The sequence below is a fragment of the Paralichthys olivaceus genome, chromosome 13, assembly GCF_024713975.1.
Source record: "Paralichthys olivaceus isolate ysfri-2021 chromosome 13, ASM2471397v2, whole genome shotgun sequence".
Lineage (NCBI taxonomy): Eukaryota > Metazoa > Chordata > Actinopteri > Pleuronectiformes > Paralichthyidae > Paralichthys > Paralichthys olivaceus.
The window spans coordinates 326626-350000 of NC_091105.1; the positions used below are offsets into that span (position 1 = coordinate 326626).

Here is a 23375-nt window from a genome sequence, read left to right on the forward strand (position 1 = left end):
ATTTGTGTGGAGTGATGCAGTATTTGTGTAACGCAGTACTGTGTGGAGTGATGCAGTATTTGTGTAACGCAGTATTTGTGTAATGCAGTATTTGTGTAACGCAGTATTTGTGTAAGGCAGTATTTGTGTAAGGCAGTATTTGTGTAATGCAGTATTTGTGTAACGCAGTATTTGTGTAATGCAGTATTTGTGTAATGCAGTATTTGTGTAACGCAGTATTTGTGTAATGCAGTATTTGTGTGGAGTGATGCAGTATTGGTGTAACGCAGTACTGTGTGGAGTGATGCAGTATTTGTGTAACGCAGTATTTGTGTAACGCAGTATTTGTGTACTGTATATTGTCTCGTGTTTCTTTGTGTTTCCGCTCAGAATCTCGCGGGTTCGCTTTATCTGAACACCGGCGCACAGCAGCAATCCGCGGGGCGGGCGGTGCTCCTCGTCACCGGTGTCATGTGACCTCGTGCTGCTCTCTGATTGGCTGTAAGGCTCCTGTGGCACATTGACACGTTGTCATAGAGACTAACTCCACCCAACATCCGAAGCGTCACCGCGCCGGTGTCTTAAACAAGCGCTCCCTGACAGATGCTGGTAGGCGGGGTTTAATAGGCGAACGGTGAGGGGATTGGCTGAGAGCGACAGCAGCGGGCTGAGCTGTGATTGGTCAGAAGTAGACAGAAGCGCTGTCAGTCAGAAAGTAGCTCCGCCCCCGGGGATCAGACCGCAGACCGCTCCGGGACCAGAACCGAACGGATCCTCCCGATCAGCAGATCGAGTATCGATGAGTGATCGGTCAGCGGGAGGGCGGGTGATCGATCAGCGGAGGTGTGTTGGGTTTGAGGGCGGGGATGTCCCGGCTGCTGGAGAGTAGGAGACAGGACAGGATGAAGGAAATCAACCTGAAGGTGCGTCCACACGAAACTACAAGTACACACTTCACTGATCGATCCCTGTGATCGGGATCCGATCAGACCACACACACGTTACCGATCACACACCGAGGGGGGTTGTGGGTCAGTCCGCGTCACTTTCCGTGTCTCTCTCTTTGTCTGTCTCACGTCTCGAAACACCGTGTGTTCCGTTAGACAGATGTTACCGATGGTTCTGAAGAAGATCGATCCGTGATCAGTGTGTGTGTGTGTGTGTGTGTGTGTGTGAGAGAGTGTGTGTGTGTGAGAGAGAGAGTGTGTGTGTGAGAGAGAGAGAGAGAGAGACGGTGAAGTTGAACAGAAACGGGAAACGACTTTTTCCTCAGTTTAGATGCTTCGATGTTTTAAATGTGTGAGTTGTGTGTCTGCGTGTGTTTCAGTGTGTTTCAGTGTGTGTCTGTGTGTGTCAGTGTGTGTCTGTGTGTGTTAGTGTGTGTCTGTGTGTGTTAGTGTGTGTCCGTTAACAGCAGCGTGGCCGCTTTGTCCTGCAGGAGGAAACGAGGGGGGAGGGGAGCCGTATATGTGTGCGTGCGCGTGTCTGTATGTGCGTGCACGTCTTTCTATACTTATGAGGACCAATTTAGGTTCAGTACATCATTGTGAGCTGTGGGGGGGGGTTCAGGTCCGGAGTTGGTATCAACGAGCTCAACAGACTGAGGACAGATGGTAAACAAGGAGAAAAGAAGGTTTCCACTCTGATGCCTGATACATAAACCTTCACGGCCTGTAAGAAGGTGATTTAGGACTAGGGGACATCTAAGACGTGTAGATAATGTCTCTAAACATCTGTTATTAATACTTATAGGAGTAGAGCGATGTTTGTAATGGACGCCGAGGTTGGGACAGGAACCTCTGTGGACAAAGTTCAACAGGCTTCCTGTAGAAGAAGTGAGAAAAAGGAAGTGTGGAGATGTCTTCATTCCATCTTCTGCCCACTTTGACCTTTGACCTGTGAAAAGAAACTGATTGGTGCCAGTGGGGTTAGGGTCGGAGCGTCCTCACAACTATAGTGTGGTCATACAGGAAGTGTCAGGGAGGGATTCATGAATCCACTGTCAGATTAGAAACAACTATTCTTTATTTCTTTAAGTGAGGATCAATAAAGAATCCGGTTATCAGTGAAAACATGAAAACAAGATTCAATACGATCGATAAGAAAATATCAAACAAGAGAAAACCTTCAACACGAAGAGAGAGGAAGTGATGAGTGTGAACAGGAAGTGACAGTGAAACATAAACGGCAGCTTCACATTTCAATACGAATTAATAATCAAGAATGAGCTGATCTGCACCTTCATTACTGTGAGTAATCTATTACTTCACTACTTTGTTACTTCTCTACTCAGATCATTCAGTAGTAACCACCCCTCTCTCTCTCCTCTCTCTCTGTCTCTCTGTCTCTCTCTCTTCTCTCCTCTCTCTTCTCTCTTCTCTCCTCTCTCTCTGTCTCTCTGTCTCTCTCTCTCTCTCTCTTCTCTCCTCTCTTCTCTCTCTCTGTCTCTCTGTCTCCTCTTCTCTCTCTCCTCTCTCTCCTCTCTTCTCTGTCTTCTCTTCACTCTCTTCTCTCCTCTCCTCTCTCTCCTCTTCTCTCTCTCCTCTCCTCTCTCTCTCCTCTCTCTCCTCTCCCCTCTCCTCTCTCTCTCCGCTCTCTCCTCTCTTCTCTTCTCTCCTCTCCTCTCTTCTCTCCTCTCCTCTCTCTCTCCTCTCTCTCCTCTCTCTCTCCTCTCTCTCTCCTCTCTCTCCTCTCTTCTCTTCTCTCCTCTCTCTCTTCTCTCCTCTCTGTCTCTCTCTCTTCTCTGTCTTCTCTTCACTCCCTTCTCTCCTCTCTCTCTGTCTCATGACCTCCCTCAGACAGAGCTCTCTTTCTTTCCCTCCATCACTGAGCTCTTTATTTATTGATTGATCAGCTGATCAGTATTTATTTGTCGTTCTGATGAGTGAACAGTTTTCTGTTGTTTTACTGACACGTCTGATGATGTCACATGAACAAACACGTCACCTGTAAACATAAACCTTCACCACGGAAACAAATACAACGTGAGGCTGTGATTGGGTGTTTGTCGGTAAACTGCCATCAACCAATCACAATTCTGTAGTGATGTTGTGATTGTTGGTCTGTAGTATTGTTGTGATTGTTTGTCTGTAGTGATGTTGTGATTGTTTGTCTGTAGTGATGTTGTGATTGTTTGTCTGTAGTGATGTTGTGATTGTTTGTTTGTAGTGATGTTGTGATTGTTTGTTTGTAGTGATGTTGTGATTGTTGGTCTGTAGTATTGTTGTGATTGTTGGTCTGTAGTAATGTTGTGACTGTTGGTCTGTAGTGATGTTGTGATTGTTGGTCTGTAGTATTGTTGTGATTGTTTGTCTGTAGTGATGTTGTGATTGTTGGTCTGTAGTATTGTTGTGATTGTTTGTCTGTAGTGATGTTGTGATTGTTTGTCTGTAGTATTGTTGTGATTGTTTGTCTGTAGTATTGTTGTGATTGTTTGTCTGTAGTATTGTTGTGATTGTTTGTCTGTAGTGATGTTGTGATTGTTTGTCTGTAGTGATGTTGTGATTGTTTGTCTGTAGTATTGTTGTGATCGTTTGTCTGTAGTGATGTTGTGATTGTTGGTCTGTAGTATTATTATGATTGTTGGTCTGTAGTGATGTTGTGATTGTTTGTCTGTAGTGATGTTGTGATTGTTGGTCTGTAGTGATGTTGTGATTGTTTGTCTGTAGTGATGTTGTGATTGTTGGTCTGTAGTGATGTTGTGATTGTTTGTCTGTAGTGATGTTGTGATTGTTTGTCTGTAGTGATGTTGTGATTGTTGGTCTGTAGTATTGTTGTGATTGTTTGTCTGTACTATTGTTGTGATTGTTTGTCTGTAGTATTGTTGGTCTGTAGTGATGTTGGTCTGTAGTATTGTTGTGATTGTTTGTCTGTAGTGATGTTGTGATTGTTTGTCTGTAGTATTGTTTTGATTGTTTGTCTGTAGTGATGTTGTGATTGTTGGTCTGTAGTGATGTTGTGATTGTTTGTCTATAGTGATGTTGTGATTGTTGGTCTGTAGTGATGTTGTGATTGTTGGTCTGTAGTGATGTTGTGATTGTTTGTCTGTAGTGATGTTGTGATTGTTTGTCTGTAGTATTGTTGTGATTGTTTGTCTGTAGTATTGTTGTGATTGTTTGTCTGTAGTGATGTTGTGATTGTTTGTCTGTAGTGATGTTGTGATTGTTTGTCTGTAGTGATGTTGTGATTGTTGGTCTGTAGTATTGTTGTGATTGTTTGTCTGTACTATTGTTGTGATTGTTTGTCTGTAGTGATGTTGTGATTGTTGGTCTGTAGTGATGTTGTGATTGTTGGTCTGTAGTATTGTTGTGATTGTTGGTCTGTAGAACACATGTGAAGATGAATTGATCAGATGTGATTGATCGTGTGTTTGATCAGAATAAGGAGAAGGAGCATCTGAAGGTGAGAGAGAAGGAGGCGAGGGAGCGAGAGGCCAGGTACAGTAACGGTCACCTGTTCACGTCTCTGACTGTGTCCTCCACCACGTTATGCTCGTCCTGCAACAGGAGCATCACCGCCAAGGAGGCGCTCAGCTGCCCAGGTAACATCCTCACAACATACATGTTAAACATGCACAACATACATCTGTGGTCATTTTGAATAATTGTTAATAATCAAAGCTCAACACAATAAAAGGTGTCTCTGTCTCTACCTGTCTGTCTCTCAGCCTGCAATGTCACCATTCACAACCGCTGCAGAGACAGTTTGGCCAACTGTGCCAAGATGAAACAGAGGGTGAGACCTGTCTGTCTGTCTGTCTGACTTCACTGATCACCTGTCTGTCTTCTTTGGGGACCTGTCTGTCTATCTGTCTGTCTGTCTTCACCAATGACCTGTCTGTCTTCTTTGGGGACCTGTCTGTCTCTCTCACAGCAACAGAAGCTGTCGATGGCCAGAAACAGTTCAGCTCTGCAGAGCGTCGCCCTCCGGACCAAAAGTGAGTCTACCTGTCTGTCTCTCAGCCTGTCTGTCTCTTATCCTGTCAGTCTGACACAGTGGTAGACCAGTTGCATCATGGGAAAGAACAACAAGCTTTATGTCTTCTTCTCTTCGTCTCCAGCTCCAATGATGAAGGAGCGTCCGAGCTCGGCCATCTATCCGTCCGAACGTCGTCAGTCGCTGCTCGGCTCAAAACGAGTTCGCTCTGGACTCTCGCTCGCTAAGAGCGTCTCCACCAATAACATCGCAGGGTGAGACTGAGCAAACACATCTTATCGCCGTGGCAACAGTCCAGAACTATTTACTACTATATATTATGATTTTATCTATAATTGTTTTTATACATGATTCTTTTATTGTTGTAATTTTATCAAGAGGTTTCCTGTAAAACAACAAATAATAATCTCTCTCTCACCTGTCTGTCTCTCACCTGTCTCTCTGACCTGTCTGTCTCTCACCTGTCTCTCTGACCTGTCTGTCTCTCACCTGTCTCTCTGACCTGTCTGTCTCTCACCTGTCTCTCTGACCTGTCTGTCTCTCACCTCTCTCTCTGACCTGTCTGTCTCTCACCTGTCTCTCTGACCTGTCTATCTCTCACCTGTCTCTCTGACCTGTCTGTCTCTCACCTCTCTCTCTGACCTGTCTGTCTCTGACCTGTCTGTCTCTCACCTCTCTCTCTGACCTGTCTGTCTCTCACCTCTCTCTCTGACCTGTCTCTCACCTCTCTCTCTGACCTGTCTCTCTCTCACCTCTCTCTCTGACCTGTCTGTCTCTCACCTCTCTCTCTCTGACCTGTCTCTCACCTCTCTCTCTCTGACCTGTCTGTCTCTCACCTCTCTCTCTGACCTGTCTCTCACCTCTCTCTCTGACCCGCCTGCCTCTCACCTCTCTCTCTGACCTGTCTCTCACCTCTCTCTCTCTGACCTGTCTGTCTCTCACCTCTCTCTCTCTGACCTGTCTCTCACCTCTCTCTCTCTGACCTGTCTGTCTCTCACCTCTCTCTCTGACCTGTCTCTCACCTCTCTCTCTCACCTGTCTCTCTGACCTGTCTGTCTCTCACCTCTCTCTCTGACCTGTCTGTCACCTCTCTCTCTGACCTGTCTATCTCTCACCTGTCTGTCTCTCACCTCTCTCTCTGACCTGTCTCTCATCTCTCTCTCTGACCTGTCTGTCTCTCACCTCTCTCTCTGACCTGTCTCTCACCTCTCTCTCTGACCTGTCTATCTCTGACCTGTCTGTCTCTCACCTCTCTCTCTGACCTGTCTATCTCTGACCTGTCTGTCTCTCACCTCTCTCTCTGACCTGTCTGTCTCTCACCTCTCTCTCTGACCTGTCTCTCACCTCTCTCTCTGACCTGTCTATCTCTGACCTGTCTGTCTCTCACCTCTCTCTCTGACCTGTCTGTCTCTCACCTCTCTCTCTGACCTGTCTATCTCTGACCTGTCTGTCTCTCACCTCTCTCTCTGACCTGTCTGTCTCTCACCTCTCTCTCTGACCTGTCTCTCACCTCTCTCTCTGTCTGTCTCTCAGGGGTTTGGAGGACTCTGCAGGTCTCAGGAAGATTTTCTCTCAGTCGACCGAGTCTTTAAACTTCAGGAGCAGAACTTTGTCAATGGAGTCCCTTACTGACGACGGTCAGTCAATCACAGTTATTGATCAATCATCTGTCAATCACACGTCCCTCTGTGACGCCTGCAGCTGATTGGCTCGTTCAGTGTCACATGGTACATGTCAAGTGATTCAGTATCAGAAGTGAAAACATTAGTGGTCCTTTCTGGCCTGCGGGGGTCACCATCGAGACGCTGGCAGCTAACAGCTTATTAAAACATACTCCCATGACCAGCAGGGGGCGCTGCGGAACTGGATTAAAGGTCCAGTGTGTAAGATTGAGGTGAAATTATCTATAGTTAGAAATTAAATATAAAATAATCTTAGAGATGTTTTCACAAGTTTGTTTCATCTAAACTGTACAAATTGTTGTTTTCATAACTAGAATGGGCCCTTTATCTATATGTTTATAGCATTGTGCTCGCGGCAGAGAGCACAATGCATGATGGGAGATATTACTTAGTTACTGACCCTAGGTTGGACTCTATTTATCATGATGCATTGTGGGAAACACAGTGGGACCTCTGTCTCCTGTGTTTGTAATATGTTGCATATTGTATGCAGGTGAATGGTGGTGGAGCCCCCTGCTGGAGGAGCTGCAGGTGGAGGGCAGCTGTGTTCAGGCCGACAGTTGGAGTCTCGCTGTCGAACCAAAGTTCCTGCAGACGCTTCACAAAGACCTCATCAAACAGCAGGACGTCATCTACGGTACAAACATGTGTAAATATATATACACACACACACACACACACATCAGGACTAACTAGTTTATGGTCTGTCTCTCAGAGCTGATCCAGACGGAGTTTCATCACGTGCGGACATTGCGGATCATGGAGGGCGTCTACCGGCGGGGGATGCAGGAAGAGGTGATGCTGGAGGCGGGTGTGGTTCACACCATCTTCCCCTGTCTGGACCAGCTGCTGGAGCTCCACTCCAACTTCCTGTCTGAGCTGCTGAACAAGAGGAAGGAGGGACTGATGGAGGGCAGCTCCAGCAACTTCACTGTCCGCAGTATCGGAGACCTGCTGCTCAGACAGGTATGACAGCACCGGTGACTGAGGGGCAGAGACCACGCAACAACACATGGAAACATGTTGTCATGATTGAGTCAAACATTTTTTACACATGAAGAGTCCTGGTTTTTAAAACCTGCAAAAATGTATATATTCTATGATGTAATTGTGTGTGTGTGTGTGTGTGTGTGTGTGTGTGTGTGTGCAGTTTTCAGGTGCGTGTGCAGACGACATGAAGAAACTTTACTCAGAGTTCTGCAGTCGACACCCGAAAGCTGTGAAACTCTACAAAGAAGTTTTTGCTCGAGACCGAAGACTGCAGCAGTTAGTCAGGGTGAGGATAAAACCTGGTCCTGGACTGAATCTCTGGGACCAGGTTTAGACAGGAACCTGGTTCGGCTGAGTTTGATCTGGTGGTTTGACAGATTTGAATGAGACTCTTTCTTCCTGTTTAGATTGAACCAGATCTGGTTTCAGTCCTGAGTCAATGAGTCTCTGTCAGTCTGTGTAAACTGTATTTAGTTTGTTTCCCTGTATTCATCTTGAATGAACTGATTTGGACTCAGATTCACTTTGACCCCCTTTAAACCTGCTGCTGACATGATCCTTTTTCAGTCTAGGTTTACACCTATTGTACCTTTGAGTTTGAACTGGATTGAAGTAAACTTCTGTTTACCTCTTTTGCTCCATAATGCTCAGCGTGTCTGTCGTGGTCCTCTGCTGCGTCGTCATGGCGTCCAGGAGTGCATCCTGCTGGTGACACAACGAATCACCAAGTACCCCGTCATCATCCAGCGAATCCTCGACAACACTAAAGGTAGGTGACGTGTGACATCATAAGAACCTGGTGCAACAATGAACCACACCCATCACTTTATAACAAAGGTCAGAGTGTGTGCTGAGGGGACTGCAGGGGGCGCTCCAGATCACCTACTGTGACTCTGCTGGCTGCAGCATCACGACTGCTGACTTAAAGAGACTGGACGGACTGGGACCCCCCCCTCCACCCAGTGGAGGTGGTGGTACAGTGGGAACCAGTGCTGCCCCCTGCAGGACATCACAGCTGCTCAAGGAGATGTATCACAGCTCGACCACACACACACACACACAGAACTAAACTCAAGGAACTGTGTATATGTACATGAATATTCTTCTCACACTGTATACAAGTATTCTGTTCAGACTACAGAAATATTGTTATTAATTATCTTTCCTCTGACCTCTGATGTGACCATGTCTCTCTTGTCTCTGTGACCTCTAGGCAGTGAGGAGGTGCAGGCTTTGAGCAAGGCACTGCAGCTCCTGAAGGGTCTGATCAGCTCGGTGGATCAGGAGGTTCTGGAGCTGGACCGAACCAGGAGGCTGCAGGAGATCCAGGCCCGTCTGGACCCGAGGGCTCGGGCAGAGGTCCACGGAGGAGGAGTGTTCAAAGGAGGAGAGCTACTGAGGAGGAGGCTCCTTCATGAGGGGTCACTCCTCTGGAAGGTCCAGGGCTCCAGAATGAAAGGTAGTATCGCCAGTTTACCTGTTCACAGGTGTAACTGTGTGGGCGGGGCTTACACCTACTCACCAGCCCCTGTGCTTTTGTCCAGATGTGCAGGTGCTGCTGATGTCAGACATCCTGGTTTTCCTTCAGGACAAAGATCAGAAATTCACCTTTGCATCACTGGTGAGTCCCACCTGGTCTCTCTCTCTCTCTCTGTCTCTCTCTCTTTCTCTCTGTCTCTCTCTCTCTCCTGTCTCTCTACCTCTCTCTCTCTCTCTCCTGTCTCTCTACCTCTCTCTACCTCTCTCTCCTGTCTCTCTACCTCTCTCTGCCACATAGACTACATCCACACTGAAACTGATTTTAAAACGTGAACCGGATCAGACTCCAGTGTGAACTGGTCCCGTCCTGATGTGAAGAACAGGACGTCCCACGTTGTGTAGAGAAGTAAACCAGGAGAAGTGTCTGATCAACATGGAGGCCACAGATCGTTTCTACTTTAAACACACACGGTTCCGACTCCTCAGGTTTCTCTTGATGTTTCATTCTAAATACTCGTGAGGTCTGAAACCTCACTGACCCTCCACTGACGACCTCCATCACTTCTGTCCCCCTGCCCTGGTCTTCCTGCTGGTCTTCCAGATTCCACATTGTCCACAAGACACAGAATCAACAAATCAGATCAACCCTCTGAACCTCCTGAACCCTCTGAACCTCCTGAACCCTCTGAACCCTCTGAACCCTCTGAACCTCCTGAACCCTCTGAACCTCCTGAACCCTCTGAACCCTCTGAACCCTCTGAACCCTCTGAACCTCCTGAACCCTCTGAACCTCCTGAACCCTCTGAACCCTCTGAACCTCCTGAACCCTCTGAACCCTCTGAACCTCCTGAACCCTCTGAACCCTCTGAACCTCCTGAATCTCCTGAACCTCCTGAACCCTCTGAACCTCCTGAACCCTCTGAACCCTCTGAACCTCCTGAACCTCCTGAACCCTCTGAACCTCCTGAACCCTCTGAACCCTCTGAACCTCCTGAACCCTCTGAACCCTCTGAACACTCTGAACCCTCTGAACCTCCTGAACCCTCTGAACCTCCTGAACCCTCTGAACCTCCTGAACCCTCTGAACCTCCTGAACCCTCTGAACCTCCTGAACCTCCTGAACCTCCTGAACCCTGTCTGACTGTTTGACCTGTCTTTCTGTCTCAGGATAAGTCTCCAGTGCTGTCTCTGACTAACCTGATTGTCAGAGACATAGCCAATCAGGAGCGAGGGATGTACCTGATCAGTGACTCCACCCCTCCAGTGATGTATGAACTGCACGCTTCCTCCAAAGATGACCGCCGTACCTGGATGATGTGGATCCAGCAGGCTGCTCTCAGGTCAGTACTACATTCAGTAGGCCAGTACTGTAATACTGTAGTACTGCTCTCAGGTCAGTACTACATTCAGTAGTTCTGGTATTCATACAGTACAGGGTGAAGTAGTGTCTTGTACTCAGTACTTCATTGTATAATGTTTTTTTCAGTTGTCTGTCCAGAGAAGAGTTTCCTCTCATTGAGACTGAAGACAAAGCTTTACTGAGAACAATCACAGGTAGTGCACCTCCTCCTCCTACTGCACCTCCTCCTCCTACTGCACATCCTCCTCCTACTGCACCTCCTCCTCCTACTGCACCTTCTCCTCCTACTGCACCTCTTCCTACTCCTACTGCACCTCATCCTACTCCTACTGCACCTCCTCCCACTTCTCCTACTGCACTTCCTCCTCCCACTCCTCTTACTGCACCTTCTCCTCCTCTTCTGCTCTTTCTCTCAAAAAAGTGATCATTGTGGGTTTTTTCTCCTCCTCATTTCCTCTCCTTTTCTCAGCTGATATCCAGCAGAAGAACAGGGAGGTGCTGGAGCTACTGCAGGAGCGCGCCACTCTGTTTTCTGACCTGGTGGAGGCAAGAGGAGGAGCAGAAGAAGGAGGAGGTATGGAGGTGAGCACCTCCTCCACCAGGAGCTCCTCCAGCTCATTGCTCTGCAGGAACCTTTTCAGGGCCGACACTCCTCACGCTCCTCGGGGGGAGCCGCTGCTCGTTGCCGCCCTCGCTGAAGGTGCCGCTCTGTTTGATCTGACGTCTGTTGAAGTACTTTGTTTTGACCACGTTGAGCTTTGAACCTGTTTCTTGGTTTTCAGTCGACAAACTGGCGAAGCTGCTGTTTGACTCCAACACGCAGAGATCGACTGTAACCAACGGCAACCAGAAGCTCAGCAGTGAGTCAGCCTGTCACTCGTCATCACATTTCTGTCATTAGTTAATAACCTTTGAAACGAATCACTGTACAAAAACTATAATTAACAATAATATTCTTATATTTGCTCCTCACCATCACCTGAATCATAACATTCTCAGATTGAAGCTTTTTGACAGTTCGAATTGTCTGTGAATACTGATACTGCCACCTAGTGTTTGACTGATGACACTGTCATTCACCTGTGTCTCAGACGGTGACTCTGGTTCTCTGAACGGCTCGTTTGACCTGAACAACACCTCGTCACAGGTAAACAAAAACCCTCAAGGTTTTTAAAATTAAATCTACAAGTTTTATTCCTTAATGATCTGGAATGAAAAGTTTCTCTATTGTTTACAAACATATTGATCTTGTCTGTTGCCATAGTAACGGTACCATGTGATTTAGTGTACATTTTGAACAGGAAGTTTATTTTCTGTTTTTGTCTCTCAGGACAGAAACGGGAACCAGCTGCAGGAACGAACTGCAAACAAGGTAAAAGTCATCACTTCTTGATCATGTGACAGAAATCCATCCAGCCGTTGTTTGTCCTTGTTTAATAAAGAATCATAATCACATTAAACTCGTTCTTGAAGGTGAATAAAGTTACACTTCTTCTAAAATGCTAAAACACTAAACCCCATTCAAAACTGTCAACTGGCAAAACTTTATAGAAACAATCACGAAAGGTTAGAGGTCAGAGAGGTCAGAGGTCAGAGAGGTTAGAGGTCAGAGAGGTCAGAGAGGTTAGAGGTCAGAGAGGTTAGAGGTCAGAGAGGTCAGAGAGGTCAGAGAGGTCAGAGGTCAGAGAGGTCAGAGAGGTTAGAGGTCAGAGAGGTCAGAGGTAAGATCTTCCTGTTGATGAGACGTTTTCACTGTGGTCAAAGAAGATGGTTCGTGAAGAACCAGAGTTCCCTTATGTCTCTTCATAAAACCTGAAGAAGAAAGTGACTGAAACCCTGATACTCAGGAAAATCTCCTGCCGTGATCCGGCGTTAATCTGACTGTGAGCTGGCTGTGATGCGGTTGTGTGGGAAATAAATATTTACGTATCTGAACAAAAATGAGCAGTTTTTAACAGCTGACTCGTCTTCACAGGAAGCCCGTCAGCTATTGGTCAATCTGAACCTCCATCTTCACGCCCTGCAGGTGAGTTGTCTTTATCCTTGTTGTTATCGAACATTGATCATTTGAATGTCAGTTACTCCTGTAATGATGATGTAATAGTTAATGGCCCACTGACTCCACCCCCAGGCTGCTGTGATTTGTCAAGACTCAATCCTGGAGCTGTCAGTCAGAGCAGGTCCCGCCCCCTCCACCCAAGGCTCCACCTCTGGTCCCGTTTCTGGTCCCTGCATGTGTCGCTCTATTTCGCGGGACACAGGATTAGACACCAGTGGGGAGACAATGTTGCTACGGCAACAGGTGGAGCTCCTGCAGCAGGAATTGACACGCCTGCATCTGAGGGAGGAGGAGCCTGAGAAGGTGGAACGAGGCAGCAGGAGGAGGGGCAATGGAGAAATCAAAGATGTCATCAAGGAGGAAGCGGTATGTTAAACTAAGAATCTGATCTAAATGAAGCTAAACTAAGCTAATCTCAGGTGTCTGTGTCAACAGGTGAGCAAGAGGCGTGGCAGCAGGGAACTGGAGCCCCGCCCCACTGTGCCATTGGCCAGTCAGAATGTAGTTGATCAATTAGATGGCTGCAAGGAGAGAAAGGAGGAGATAGAGGAGGAAATGATGATCTCTCCCCGCTCTGACAGCCCAAGAGGTTGGTATCTGATCTACAGAATGAATTGATCAGTGTATTGTTTGTTAATGAATATATTAGCTATTGTTCATTATTGATCAGTGCGCTGTATGGTTGGTTCCAATGGTGACCTGTAACCTCTGACCTCTCAGACCTGCAGGACATCCCAGAGGAGAGCGAGTGTGGAGCAGAGCCAAGTTAGTGACACACCTCCACCTGACCTCAGGAACTCTGCTGATGTCGCTTCGATGTCACCAGCTGATGATGACAAATGTTCCTATTTCAAAGACGCTGTTGTTTTTTTACTGAATGTTCATGAAGAAAAGATCTTGTGACCTGTTTACATCATCAGGTCAGCTGGAGCCCCTCCCACAAATGCTCCAGTGGAGGTTATAAAAGAAGGCGGGGCCACAATGATCCATTGAGTCTTTACATTTCTGTCCTGAATCTTCAGAGGGTTAAATCCTGCTGCTGCCACTGAATGAGTCTCTGAGTCTCTGAGTCTCTGAGTCTCTGAGTCTCTGAGTCTCTGAGTCTCTGAGTCAGAGCTGTTTATTATATGACTGAAGCTGTTAGCATGTTAGCCTGGATTTGTCACTTGTATAGAACCTTTACAGATTCTGTCTCTCTGATTGGCCGGTTGGACGACCAATCTGTTTATTTAATGCTGTCATTGACCATGTTTGTAGAAACGTTAGAGTCAGAACCAGATCAACTACAAACTTATTGGATTGTGTCGCCACCGACTCTGTTGCCATGACACTGTCCTGGCTCGGAGTTTGTTTGATGTTGGATGATATGATGATTCAGTGTTTTAAATGGAACACTGATGATGATGATGATGATGATGATGATGATGATGCTTTCAGTGACTCAATGTTAAAATTTTGATGAAGAACAAGATGAAGTTGAATCTGTCACATGATGCAAAAAAATTATTGATAAGATTCAAAACGTATCAAACGTGAATTTCGTGGATCTTTATCAAACAGATTCATCATCTTTTAACTGTAAAAAACATTTCAGGTGTTTTTGTATCATGCGATCTACCTGCAGGTGGCGCTGCTGTTTATCATTTTCAAACTGGACTCAACCACGAGTTTAACAGAAGACAAAAAAAACTGGACTTTATCAGTTTGATGATTTTCCACAAATAAAAAACTGTTTTTATTTTTCTAACAGTTTCTGTTCTTCAGAACGTTCCATGTGTGATGTAATTATGCTGTAATATTAATGATTATTATGAATATTGGTGTAGTATTGATCATGAGGCTGAGATGTTGGGCAACAGTTTGAAACTCTGACTGAGCTGATTCAATATGTAGCGAATGCAGCAGCTTCTTATTTTCATGTTTACGTCTGTAAAGTGACATTTGTGTAAAAAGATTTGAGAAGAAAAGTGTAAATGTTTTTTGCCGTAACTTTATTATTTTCCTGCTCTGACTGTGTGTTTTTTTTTTTTATAAATCTAATCAGCTGGAAAATGTGTCTGTGGTTTTATTTCTGGACATGAAATCATAAAAGGCTTCATCTTTAAGTTGGAGGTTTATTCATTACACTGTCTGACATTACCTTCTCTCTTCTGCTCCATAGTTATTCTATCAATCGATCTGCTTTTTAAACTAATGATCGATCGTGAATTGTTGATTCTCATCAGTGAAGCGACCATCGAGAGTCATACTTTACTTTGAGTTGTCCCAGTCATGGTGTGTTAGCGTCAGCCTGTATGTAAAGGTTAGTGTGTACCATGGGGAGCAGTAAATACACAGATGTGTAGTAAAGTCTATTAGAACTGTGACAGCAGCTGCTGGAAACACTGAACACGTGGGTATCATAGTTGTGCTGGTAGTTGTTGTCATGGTAACAGGGTTTTACATCTTTCTGTTTTGATCAAAGTAAAAATCGAATCTATTCGTGATTGAATTCATGAAACTGATTCAGATTCTGATTTCACCAGAAACCACTTTATTTTCAAACCCCGCGTGTTACGTCACATCCTGTGGAGGGAATTTAACCCGGAAGAGGGGTTAGTTGGGAGTTGGCTGGACCAGGAAACAGTGGAGACCAAGACCAGAACCAGGACCAGGACTCAAGAACAAGCCCAGGACACGCAGACGGAGAGACCAGACTCTGTTTCTGTTCGGTTTCTACAAATACAAGTGAGACAGCAGCTTTGCACCGTTAGCCGCTTTCAACTAGCCTGCTGCTAACAGCTAACCTGCTGCTACCCGCTAACCTGCTGCTAACCGGGCAGTGACGGGCTCAGGTGTGTTTTCTTCAGGGGACTCGAACAGGTGACAAACATCACACAGCTCACATGGTCCCTGCTCGCTCTGCACTCTGCTAACAGGCTAACAGGCTAACAGGGCGTTGGTCCGCGGTTAGCACCAGTAGCTAACGTGCTAACTGCTGATCATCAGCACGTCACTCAAATAATCAATAATCATCGATCACTTTCTCAAACGCAAACAATATCATCACTTTTCTCTACGAACACACGACGAGTCACCATCTTACACACGATCGATGATTGATGACGTCATTAGAAGCTGGTAAATAACCTCAGGTGTATCAACGAGGTTTCATTTAAGATCGATCCTCTGACGTCATCCTGGCTGCAGTACAGACAGAACTCACGTCATCTTTTGTTGTAGATGAAACAGATGTTTTTTTTAAATCCTCGTGTTTCTGCACAAAGAAAAACGAAGTAAACTGAAAATAAGGCCACAGTATAAGTACACAGTATAAGTACACAGTCTAACATGAGTGCAGAAAGAAACATAGATCTTTTTTCTCCTTTAGTTATCGCCACATAAGAAACATATAAATATGAATAATAAGGCACCACTGCTGTGGAAATATAACGTTCAATCGCCCTCTTCAAATAAAATCATTGGCTATTGAAACAAAAACTTTTACCATGACTAAACATATTGTGTTGGAATGTTTGTTACTTGAAAATGTGAATTTACAAGATGTAACTTGTCATAATGAAGAAAAGAATTTAATGCAGAATAAGTCCGGAGATGTATGTGAACTCCTTTGTGATCTGTAATAGCGTGCGCTCTGAGTCTTTGGTGTCTATTGGCAGAAATTTAATGTAGAATAATCCTCATGATGTTTTCACTAATTCATTTCATCTAAATTATATGAATTCTTTACCTCAGAAAAGAACCTTTATATTTAAATACTTTATATTTAAATACTTTCTATTTACATGGAGGGGACCCTCTCTACGGAGGCCACCATGTTTTTTACTTTAGTCCAGACTGAACAAACTAAAACCTTTTGAGTTTTTATGAAAACTGAAGCTGCCACAGGTTCTTCTTCATGTTTGGAAGGAGAGGGGGGTGAGGGGTTCAGCTGCAACATGACACTTCACCACTAGATGTCACTAAATTCTACACACTGTACCTTTAAGTGCTCCAGCGAGGCGCAGTGACTGATGGGTATTTTCTTTGCCAACTTCCGGCAAACTGATGAATTGTGGTTCAGTTCCTCTCTGCAGTTTCCACTTCCCTTTTAAATTGAGCATGACTGCTTCTTACGGTTTGGATTCTCACTTAAGATGGCTGACCCTGTGCAGCCACTTCACAGTTCACTACTGGGGCATCAAGCCACACCCACAGTCTCACTGCAGCTGGCTCTCTCCCGCCATGTTTTAGGGTCACATCACAAAGTCTAACCAGCATGCATCACGTTAAACCAGCGCTGCACAGAACTGCTTAAAGCCAAACGCACCTGTTGTCACATACGTTTTACATAAAGTTCACATTTCATGTGAACTGGACTCGAAATAAAATAACCAGCAGCTGATGTTAGTGATTACTGTGATGTCATCAAACAAGAGAAAATCTATGAGAATCTGACTTGTTTTAAACACGATGCAGAAAGTGTAACACATCGTTTCAGTTCATTTTTCTTTATTAGAATTGAACTAAAGTTTAACTTAAGTTATTTCACTTGCCTCAAATGTTTGGTCTCAATATTACTAAAATGATTTCTACAGCAACTGAAGATCAACAGACATTATAAACACATATAAATCCAGTGTGGTCGTCATGAGACGTTTGAACCAATGATGTGACGGCAAAGGGCGTCTGTTGTTTGTGCAGTAGAAGAAGAAGATGAGTGGAGGAGGAGTGAACAGCATCGATGCAGTGAAGAAGAAGATCAAGGTTCTGCAGGATCAGGCAGAGGAGGCCGAGGAGAGGGCGGAGCGACTGCAGAAGGAGGTGGAGAAGGAGAAGAGGAGCAAAGAGGAGGTACACACACCTGTACAGGTGGAGCAGGGGTTCAGTCAGGTGCTCAGTGGTTCTTAGTTTGTTCCTCTGTCGTTCCTCAGTTTTCCCTTTTTGACCAAGTTGGACCTGGTGCGAGGGCTGGTTTGAAGTTATGAGAACCTTTAGGAACCAAGTTAGCTTTTCCATGTGCCAAAGCCACGACATTACGGAGGAGGTGCATGTGTGAGAGTTAGCACGTCACTTCCTGTCTCTGTCTGCTGCACCCAGCTGCTCCACCTCTCATCTGAATAAAGAAGAGGGTTTGATGCTGTTGTGAATGAGTCTGTGTTTTTTCTATGAGGGGCAGTTTTCATTATCCCAAGGGCACTTTGGGATGCGGATGGGAAAGACTGGGATCGAATCACCGACCTTTGATTCCTTGCTGGTTCCTCAGTGGACTTGTTTGTGCATCAGGTTTGTTCAGATGCCACAAATATCTGAACAAAGAATGTTGTGAACGTTAAAGGAGTATCTGTAGTATCTGTAGTATCTGTAGTGTCTGTAGTATCTGTAGTATCTGTAGTATCTGTAGTATCTGTAGTGTCTGTAGTATCTGTAGTATCTGTAGTGTCTGTAGTGTCTGTAGTGTCTGTAGTGTATCTGTGGAGTTCAGTTCAGCATGAAGCCTTTGATGATACACACTTTGATGATGGGTCCCGGACTGTGTCCCTGCGGTGTGTCTTGCAGGCGGAGGCGGAGGTGACAGCTCTGGGTCGTCGTCTGCAGCTCAGTGAGGAGAATCTGGACCGAGCTCAGGAGAGACTCTCCACCGCCCTCCACAAACTGGACGAGGTGGAGAAGTCTGCGGACGAGAGCGAGAGGTCGGAGATGCACCACACCCCCACACCAAACCCCCACACCACACGCCTCCTATAACATGCCATCTGTCCCTGTCCATCTGTCCCTGTCCATCTGTCTCTGTCCATCTGTCCCTGTCCATCTGTCTCTGTCCATCTGTCCCTGTCCATCTGTCTCTCAGAGGTATGAAGGTGATCGAGAACAGAGCTCTGAAGGACGAGGAGAAGATGGAGCATCTGGAGGTTCAGCTCAGAGAAGCCAAACAGATCGCTGAGGAGGCTGACCGCAAATATGAGGAGGTCAGAGAGTGTCTGTACCCTCATCGTGACTGTCTGTCTGTACCCTCATCGTGACTGTCTCTCTGTACCCTCATGGTCTGTGTCTGTACCCTCATCGTGACTGTCTGTCTGTACCCTCATGGTCTGTGTGTCTGTAACCTCATGGGCTGTGTCTGTGTGTCTGTATCCTCATGGTCTGTGTCTGTGTGTCTGTATCCTCATGGTCTGTGTCTGTACCCTCATGGTCTGAGTCTGTACCCTCATGGTCTGTGTTTGTACCCTCATCGTGACTGTCTGTCTGTACCCTCATGGTCTGTGTGTCTGTAACCTCATGGGCTGTGTCTGTGTGTCTGTACCCTCATGGTCTGAGTCTGTACCCTCATGGTCTGTGTTTGTACCCTCATGGTCTGAGTCTGTACCCTCATCGTGACTGTCTGTCTGTACCCTCATGGTCTGTGTCTGTACCCTCATGGTGTGTGTCTGTGTGTCTGTACCCTCATGGTGTGTGTCTGTGTGTCTGTACCCTCATGGTCTGTGTCTGTGTGTCTGTACCCTCATGGTCTGTGTCTGTGTGTCTGTACTCTCATGGTGTGTGTGTCTGTACCCTCATTGTCTGTGTCTGTGTGTCTGTACCCTCATGGTCTGAGTCTGTACCCTCATGGTCTGTGTTTGTACCCTCATGGTCTGAGTCTGTACCCTCATCGTGACTGTCTGTCTGTACCCTCATGGTCTGTGTCTGTACCCTCATGGTGTGTGTCTGTGTGTCTGTACCCTCATGGTCTGTGTCTGTGTGTCTGTACCCTCATTGTGACCCTGTGTCAGTAATGTTTGATTGACAGGTGGCTCGTAAACATCTGATGGTGGAAGCAGAGCTGGAACGAGCTGAAGACAGAGCGGAGCGAGCTGAGAGGTTTGTATATATGTATATATATACATGTATATATACATGTATATATTTATACTGATATATACTTCTATTAATTAATAATCTGTCCGTCTGTCCACTCGTCTGTCTGTCAGTAATGTTCGGAGGTTGGAGGAGCAGTTGAGGAGTTTTGACCAATCACTGAAGAGCCTGCAGGCAACTGAAGACAAGGTATCTCCCACCTGCTGTCAATCAAAGCAGAGGAACTCCTCCCCCTGACCTCACGTGACATAACGTGTTGTTAACTCCGCCTCACCTTCGTTCTGTCCTGTTAACGTTTCTCTAGTTTTCCTCTTGAGCTCAGAACAGAGGACGTTGCTCATCGATGAGACCAATAACATGCGACTGATCGACAAGACGCATGTTATTGATTAAAACAATAAAACATGCGTCTGACATTGAATTCGTTATGGTCTTAAAATGTCTGGAGTCAAAATTCAAAGTGTTGTTATTGGTGTTAAACTGGAGTCAAACCTGATTCAGACACAAAACACAGATTCACCTCTCTCTCGCTCTCTCGCTCTCTCTCTCTCAGTATTCTCAGAAAGAGGACCGGTATGAAGAGGAGATCAAGAACTTGAGTGGGAAACTCAAAGAGGTCAGGCACAAATATTGTTAATCAAATATTCACGAGTATTTCCATCCATCGTAAAGTTACTAAAACTCCGTCTCCACTGGTCGTCTGTTCCAGGCCGAGAGCAGAGCGGAGTGTGCCGAGCGTTCAGTGGCCAAACTGGAGAAAACCATCGATGACTTGGAAGGTTCGACTGAAAGCAGACGAGTAGATTGTGGTCTGGAAGTCGCACTGATTCCTATTTGACTGTTTGATTCTGTTTTCAGATACTTTGACTTCAGCCAGAAACGCAAACATGGAGCTTCAGGCGACGCTGAATCAGACGATGGAGGAACTCAACTCCTGCTGAACCCCCCCCCCCTCTGATCGACATCAGGGAACTCTGTGGCCAAATGTTCCATTCACTCTTTATACTAGCGCCTCCTGCTGCTGACCCTTTGTTACTCCTTCAGCTCCCTCTGGTGGATGTTGAGGAGTTAGGTTCAAGCTCTGTGGCCAAAACATTCCTCCCCCTCATCCTTTAACACCCTCTGCTGGCTGCTTTGTGTCCTCCCCTCCTCCTCTTAGTGATTCCTTCTCTGAATCTTAAGTCACATTTGAAGTTTCCGACCCTGCTCCTCAAACACCCCCTTTTTCCTCCCCCACTGAAGGGAGGGGCCAGACCAAGAGCTGCTGATGTTTTTGTCAATAAGGGAGTTTATCAGTGACTTACAACCATTCCTTCGTTAACAACTAATTAACCCACAAGAAACTAATTGTTTGTCTGAAAGTTTTCTGTTACTCTGATTAGATTTCTTATAATAATAATAATAACACAATAATTAATGATTGATTGATTGATTAGCACTAGCTTCCTGTCAGCTAATGATATATAGATTTTGTTTTTGGGTGAATGGTTTAAAGAAGCCAATCACAGTGAGGCATTCCACTGCCAAATGAGGTTTACCAGGGGCCAATCAGAGACACACCAAGTCTACAGGTGACCTTTGACCTGATCATGAATAAAGTCCGGAAACGTTTGAACCTGGAATCTGGTGCCGTCACTGTTTTACTCATTGTAATAAATCATGTCGAGATTTTATAAATTAAAACATTGTCACTGGTATTTAGATCTAAACTGAGACTGTGTTTTATTCTTTTAGTTTGAATGTTAAATCTTTACAACATTTTATTACATGCATGTCATAATATAGTTTATTCTAACTAACTCATAATATTTCATGAGGTCATGTTCAGCATCGGATCAATAAACGATACTTAAGAATTGAACTGTTTTCTACTTTGAACAAACGTTTAATTTAATTTCTGCTTTAAAAATAATGGATAAAAAATGAAACACTTCTTTGAAAACATTTTATTTATCACATTTTGTTTTCTAGTTCTGTTTGGAGGCAGCAACTCGTCTGAAGGTCGGCGGTTTGATTCCTCACATTCACACAGCACTGTGTGTGTGACTGTTTCCATAGTGGCCATCAGCTAAATAGACTTGTTACATCTAACTTTGCTCTCGAGCAGGTTCACGTGACCACGACTCCGTCACGTGACCACGACTCCATCACGTGACCGCACCCATCTCTGGAAACCTGGCGTAAACAGACTGATCGGATCTGATCAATATGTTATTGATCCGTGATGATTGGTGATGAAGCTGCTTCCTCAGCCAGCCTCAGGATTGGATGCAGCTGCTCATCTAATGAGGGGGCGTTGGCCTCATTACTGATTATCCAATCAAATGCAACGCCACTGTCCAACCCACACTCTGACTCCGCGTCATCCACACCTGAAGGAAAGACGGGTGGAGAGCAGGGTTATTATAGTTAATGAAAACTAAGACTAAAACTAGCAATGAAAAAATAATTTAGGTAACTGAAATAAAAATAAAACGACAATTGCACTAAAACAAAAACTAAATAAAAACTACAATGAACAATGCAAAACTAACTCAAACTAAAGTGAATTGCAGATAAATTCAGCTTCGTCGTCTTTTCGTTTTCTCCCTCGATTACTTCCTGTCCTGCAGGTGATGGTTAAAGAATGAAATTAAAGCACTTGATGAACCATATTTGGTGTCGAAGCTTTCTCTTAATACCTGGAAAAACTAAAACTACAAAATCACTTGTTGAACTAATTAAAACTAAACTGAAATAAAAAAGCAAACTGAAAAACTAAATAAAAATTAAAACTAATGAAAATTTCAAAACTATAATAACCTTGGTGGAGAGACAGGTAACCAATGAGTCCAAAGCTTCCCCCACACACAGACATAGACACGTCTTACCTGCAGTGAAGCTCCACCCCCTCTTTGTCCTGGTTTCCTCTGAACTTTGAACTCTGACACTTCGAGTTTGTTGAGGAAACTCCGACCTGAACCACTGAAGGTCTGACAGCCGCCGCGCGTCACTCACCACCTGACCAATCAGAGCAGAGCATCACTCACCACCTGACCAATCAGAGACGCTTGTGAGGGCACAGTTCATTTTGAGTTGCTTGGATACAGGAGTACCCAGACTGGTTGACATGCTCCTCTGGTTGCTAGGCGACAGAAGAATCCAGGGTCACGCCGTCGTCGAGTTTCTCCCCAGCAAATCATATTGGCCCGAAACTGCTCCTTATAAAGACCAGGGCCCAGCAACTGGTCCAGGTCCAGTCCGTGTTCCTGCAGACCAGCATGAGATCATCGGAGTTACCATGGTGATGTGGTCTGTGAGTGTGTGTGTGTGTTGGTGGTGCAGATCTCACCTGAGCATACTGTTGTTTGAGAGGTCCGGACAGACGCAGGACGCAGCAAACGTCCGACCCTAAACTGAAGACAACAAAACAGACAAAGGTTTTATGGTGTGAACTCAAACGTACACAGGATCCTGATCCTGACATCATCCTGATCCTGATCCTGATCCTGACATCATCCTGATCCTGACATCGTCCTGATCCTGATCCTGATCCTGACATCGTCCTGATCCTGATCCTGATCCTGACATCGTCCTGATCCTGACATCATCCTGATCCTGATCCTGATCCTGACATCGTCCTGATCCTGATCCTGACATCATCCTGATCCTGACATCATCCTGATCCTGACATCATCCTGATCCTGACATCATCCTGATCCTGATCCTGACATCATCCTGATCCTGATCCTGACATCATCCTGATCCTGATCCTGACATCATCCTGATCCTGATCCTGACATCATCCTGATCCTGATCCTGACATCATCCTGATCCTGACATCATCCTGATCCTGACATCATCCTGATCCTGATCCTGACATCACCCTCATCCTGACCCTGACATCATCCTGATCCTGACATCATCCTGATCCTGATCCTGACATCACCCTCTTCCTGATCCTGACATCATCCTGACCCTGATCCTGATATCATCTTGATCTTGATCCTGACATCATCCTGATCCTGACCCTGACATCATCCTGATCCTGATCCTGACATCATCCTGATCCTGATCC

At 45.5% G+C, this 23375-nt stretch overlaps 3 protein-coding genes across 13 annotated transcripts in view; 2 read left to right on the top strand and 1 right to left on the bottom strand.

The window, feature by feature from the left end:
• The first annotated feature begins 669 nt into the window (after positions 1-669).
• On the top strand, positions 670-14536 carry arhgef2b (rho/rac guanine nucleotide exchange factor (GEF) 2b). The gene is made up of 22 exons (XM_069536778.1): positions 670-902; positions 4357-4519; positions 4646-4713; positions 4852-4915; positions 5039-5168; positions 6448-6551; positions 7090-7233; positions 7312-7562; positions 7747-7872; positions 8238-8355; positions 8800-9045; positions 9131-9207; positions 10233-10405; positions 10552-10619; positions 10895-11125; positions 11208-11285; positions 11517-11572; positions 11756-11797; positions 12401-12451; positions 12557-12850; positions 12920-13073; positions 13205-14536. Exons 1-22 carry the CDS (start codon positions 846-848, stop codon positions 13252-13254), a joined length of 2745 nt encoding a protein of 914 aa, XP_069392879.1. The 5' UTR covers positions 670-845; the 3' UTR covers positions 13255-14536.
• Positions 14537-14582: 46 nt separating this feature from the next.
• Positions 14583-21027, top strand: LOC109644353 (tropomyosin alpha-3 chain-like). Of its 10 annotated transcripts, none has more exons than XM_069536781.1 (9): positions 14583-15211; positions 17168-17317; positions 18023-18156; positions 18315-18432; positions 19251-19321; positions 19432-19507; positions 19872-19934; positions 20028-20097; positions 20177-21027. In XM_069536781.1, exons 2-9 carry the CDS (start codon positions 17180-17182, stop codon positions 20257-20259), a joined length of 753 nt encoding a protein of 250 aa, XP_069392882.1. In that variant the 5' UTR covers positions 14583-15211; positions 17168-17179; the 3' UTR covers positions 20260-21027. The 10 variants fall into 10 exon arrangements, with proteins under 10 accessions (XP_069392882.1, XP_069392881.1, XP_069392883.1 ...); XM_069536780.1 differs by having other exon boundaries at positions 15045-15346; XM_069536782.1 differs by having other exon boundaries at positions 15045-15346; positions 17171-17317.
• Positions 21028-21249: 222 nt separating this feature from the next.
• LOC109644352 (phosphomevalonate kinase) overlaps positions 21250-23375 on the bottom strand; it is a 3597-nt gene continuing 1471 nt past the window's right edge. The window contains exons 1-5 of one of the 2 annotated variants that reach the window (XM_069536790.1): positions 22990-23375; positions 22650-22881; positions 22414-22566; positions 22189-22318; positions 21250-21690 (exon numbers count right to left, since the gene is read on the bottom strand). The exon at positions 22990-23375 is cut by the window's right edge and continues 1250 nt beyond it. In XM_069536790.1, the coding sequence (XP_069392891.1) occupies positions 21530-21690; positions 22189-22318; positions 22414-22566; positions 22650-22881; positions 22990-22994 (681 nt within the window). In that variant the 5' untranslated portion in view covers positions 22995-23375 and the 3' untranslated portion in view covers positions 21250-21529. The remainder of the gene's footprint in view (positions 21691-22188; positions 22319-22413; positions 22567-22649; positions 22882-22989) is intronic. The other variant, XM_020109707.2, reaches the window with a different exon arrangement.

What these genes read in the sequence shown, in the direction of transcription:
- arhgef2b (XM_069536778.1), top strand. Translation starts at nt 846, where the DNA reads ATGTCCCGGCTGCTGGAGAGTAGGAGACAGGACAGGATGAAGGAAATC. An exon ending in GGAGTCCCTTACTGACGACG is followed by an intron (nt 6,552 to 7,089) that starts GTCAGTCAATCA and finishes TATTGTATGCAG; the next exon opens with GTGAATGGTGGTGGAGCCCC. An exon ending in CGGCAACCAGAAGCTCAGCA is followed by an intron (nt 11,286 to 11,516) that starts GTGAGTCAGCCT and finishes CCTGTGTCTCAG; the next exon opens with ACGGTGACTCTGGTTCTCTG.
- LOC109644353 (XM_069536781.1), top strand. Translation starts at nt 17,180, where the DNA reads ATGAGTGGAGGAGGAGTGAACAGCATCGATGCAGTGAAGAAGAAGATC. An exon ending in AGAAGAGGAGCAAAGAGGAG is followed by an intron (nt 17,318 to 18,022) that starts GTACACACACCT and finishes TGTGTCTTGCAG; the next exon opens with GCGGAGGCGGAGGTGACAGC. An exon ending in TGCAGGCAACTGAAGACAAG is followed by an intron (nt 19,508 to 19,871) that starts GTATCTCCCACC and finishes TCTCTCTCTCAG; the next exon opens with TATTCTCAGAAAGAGGACCG.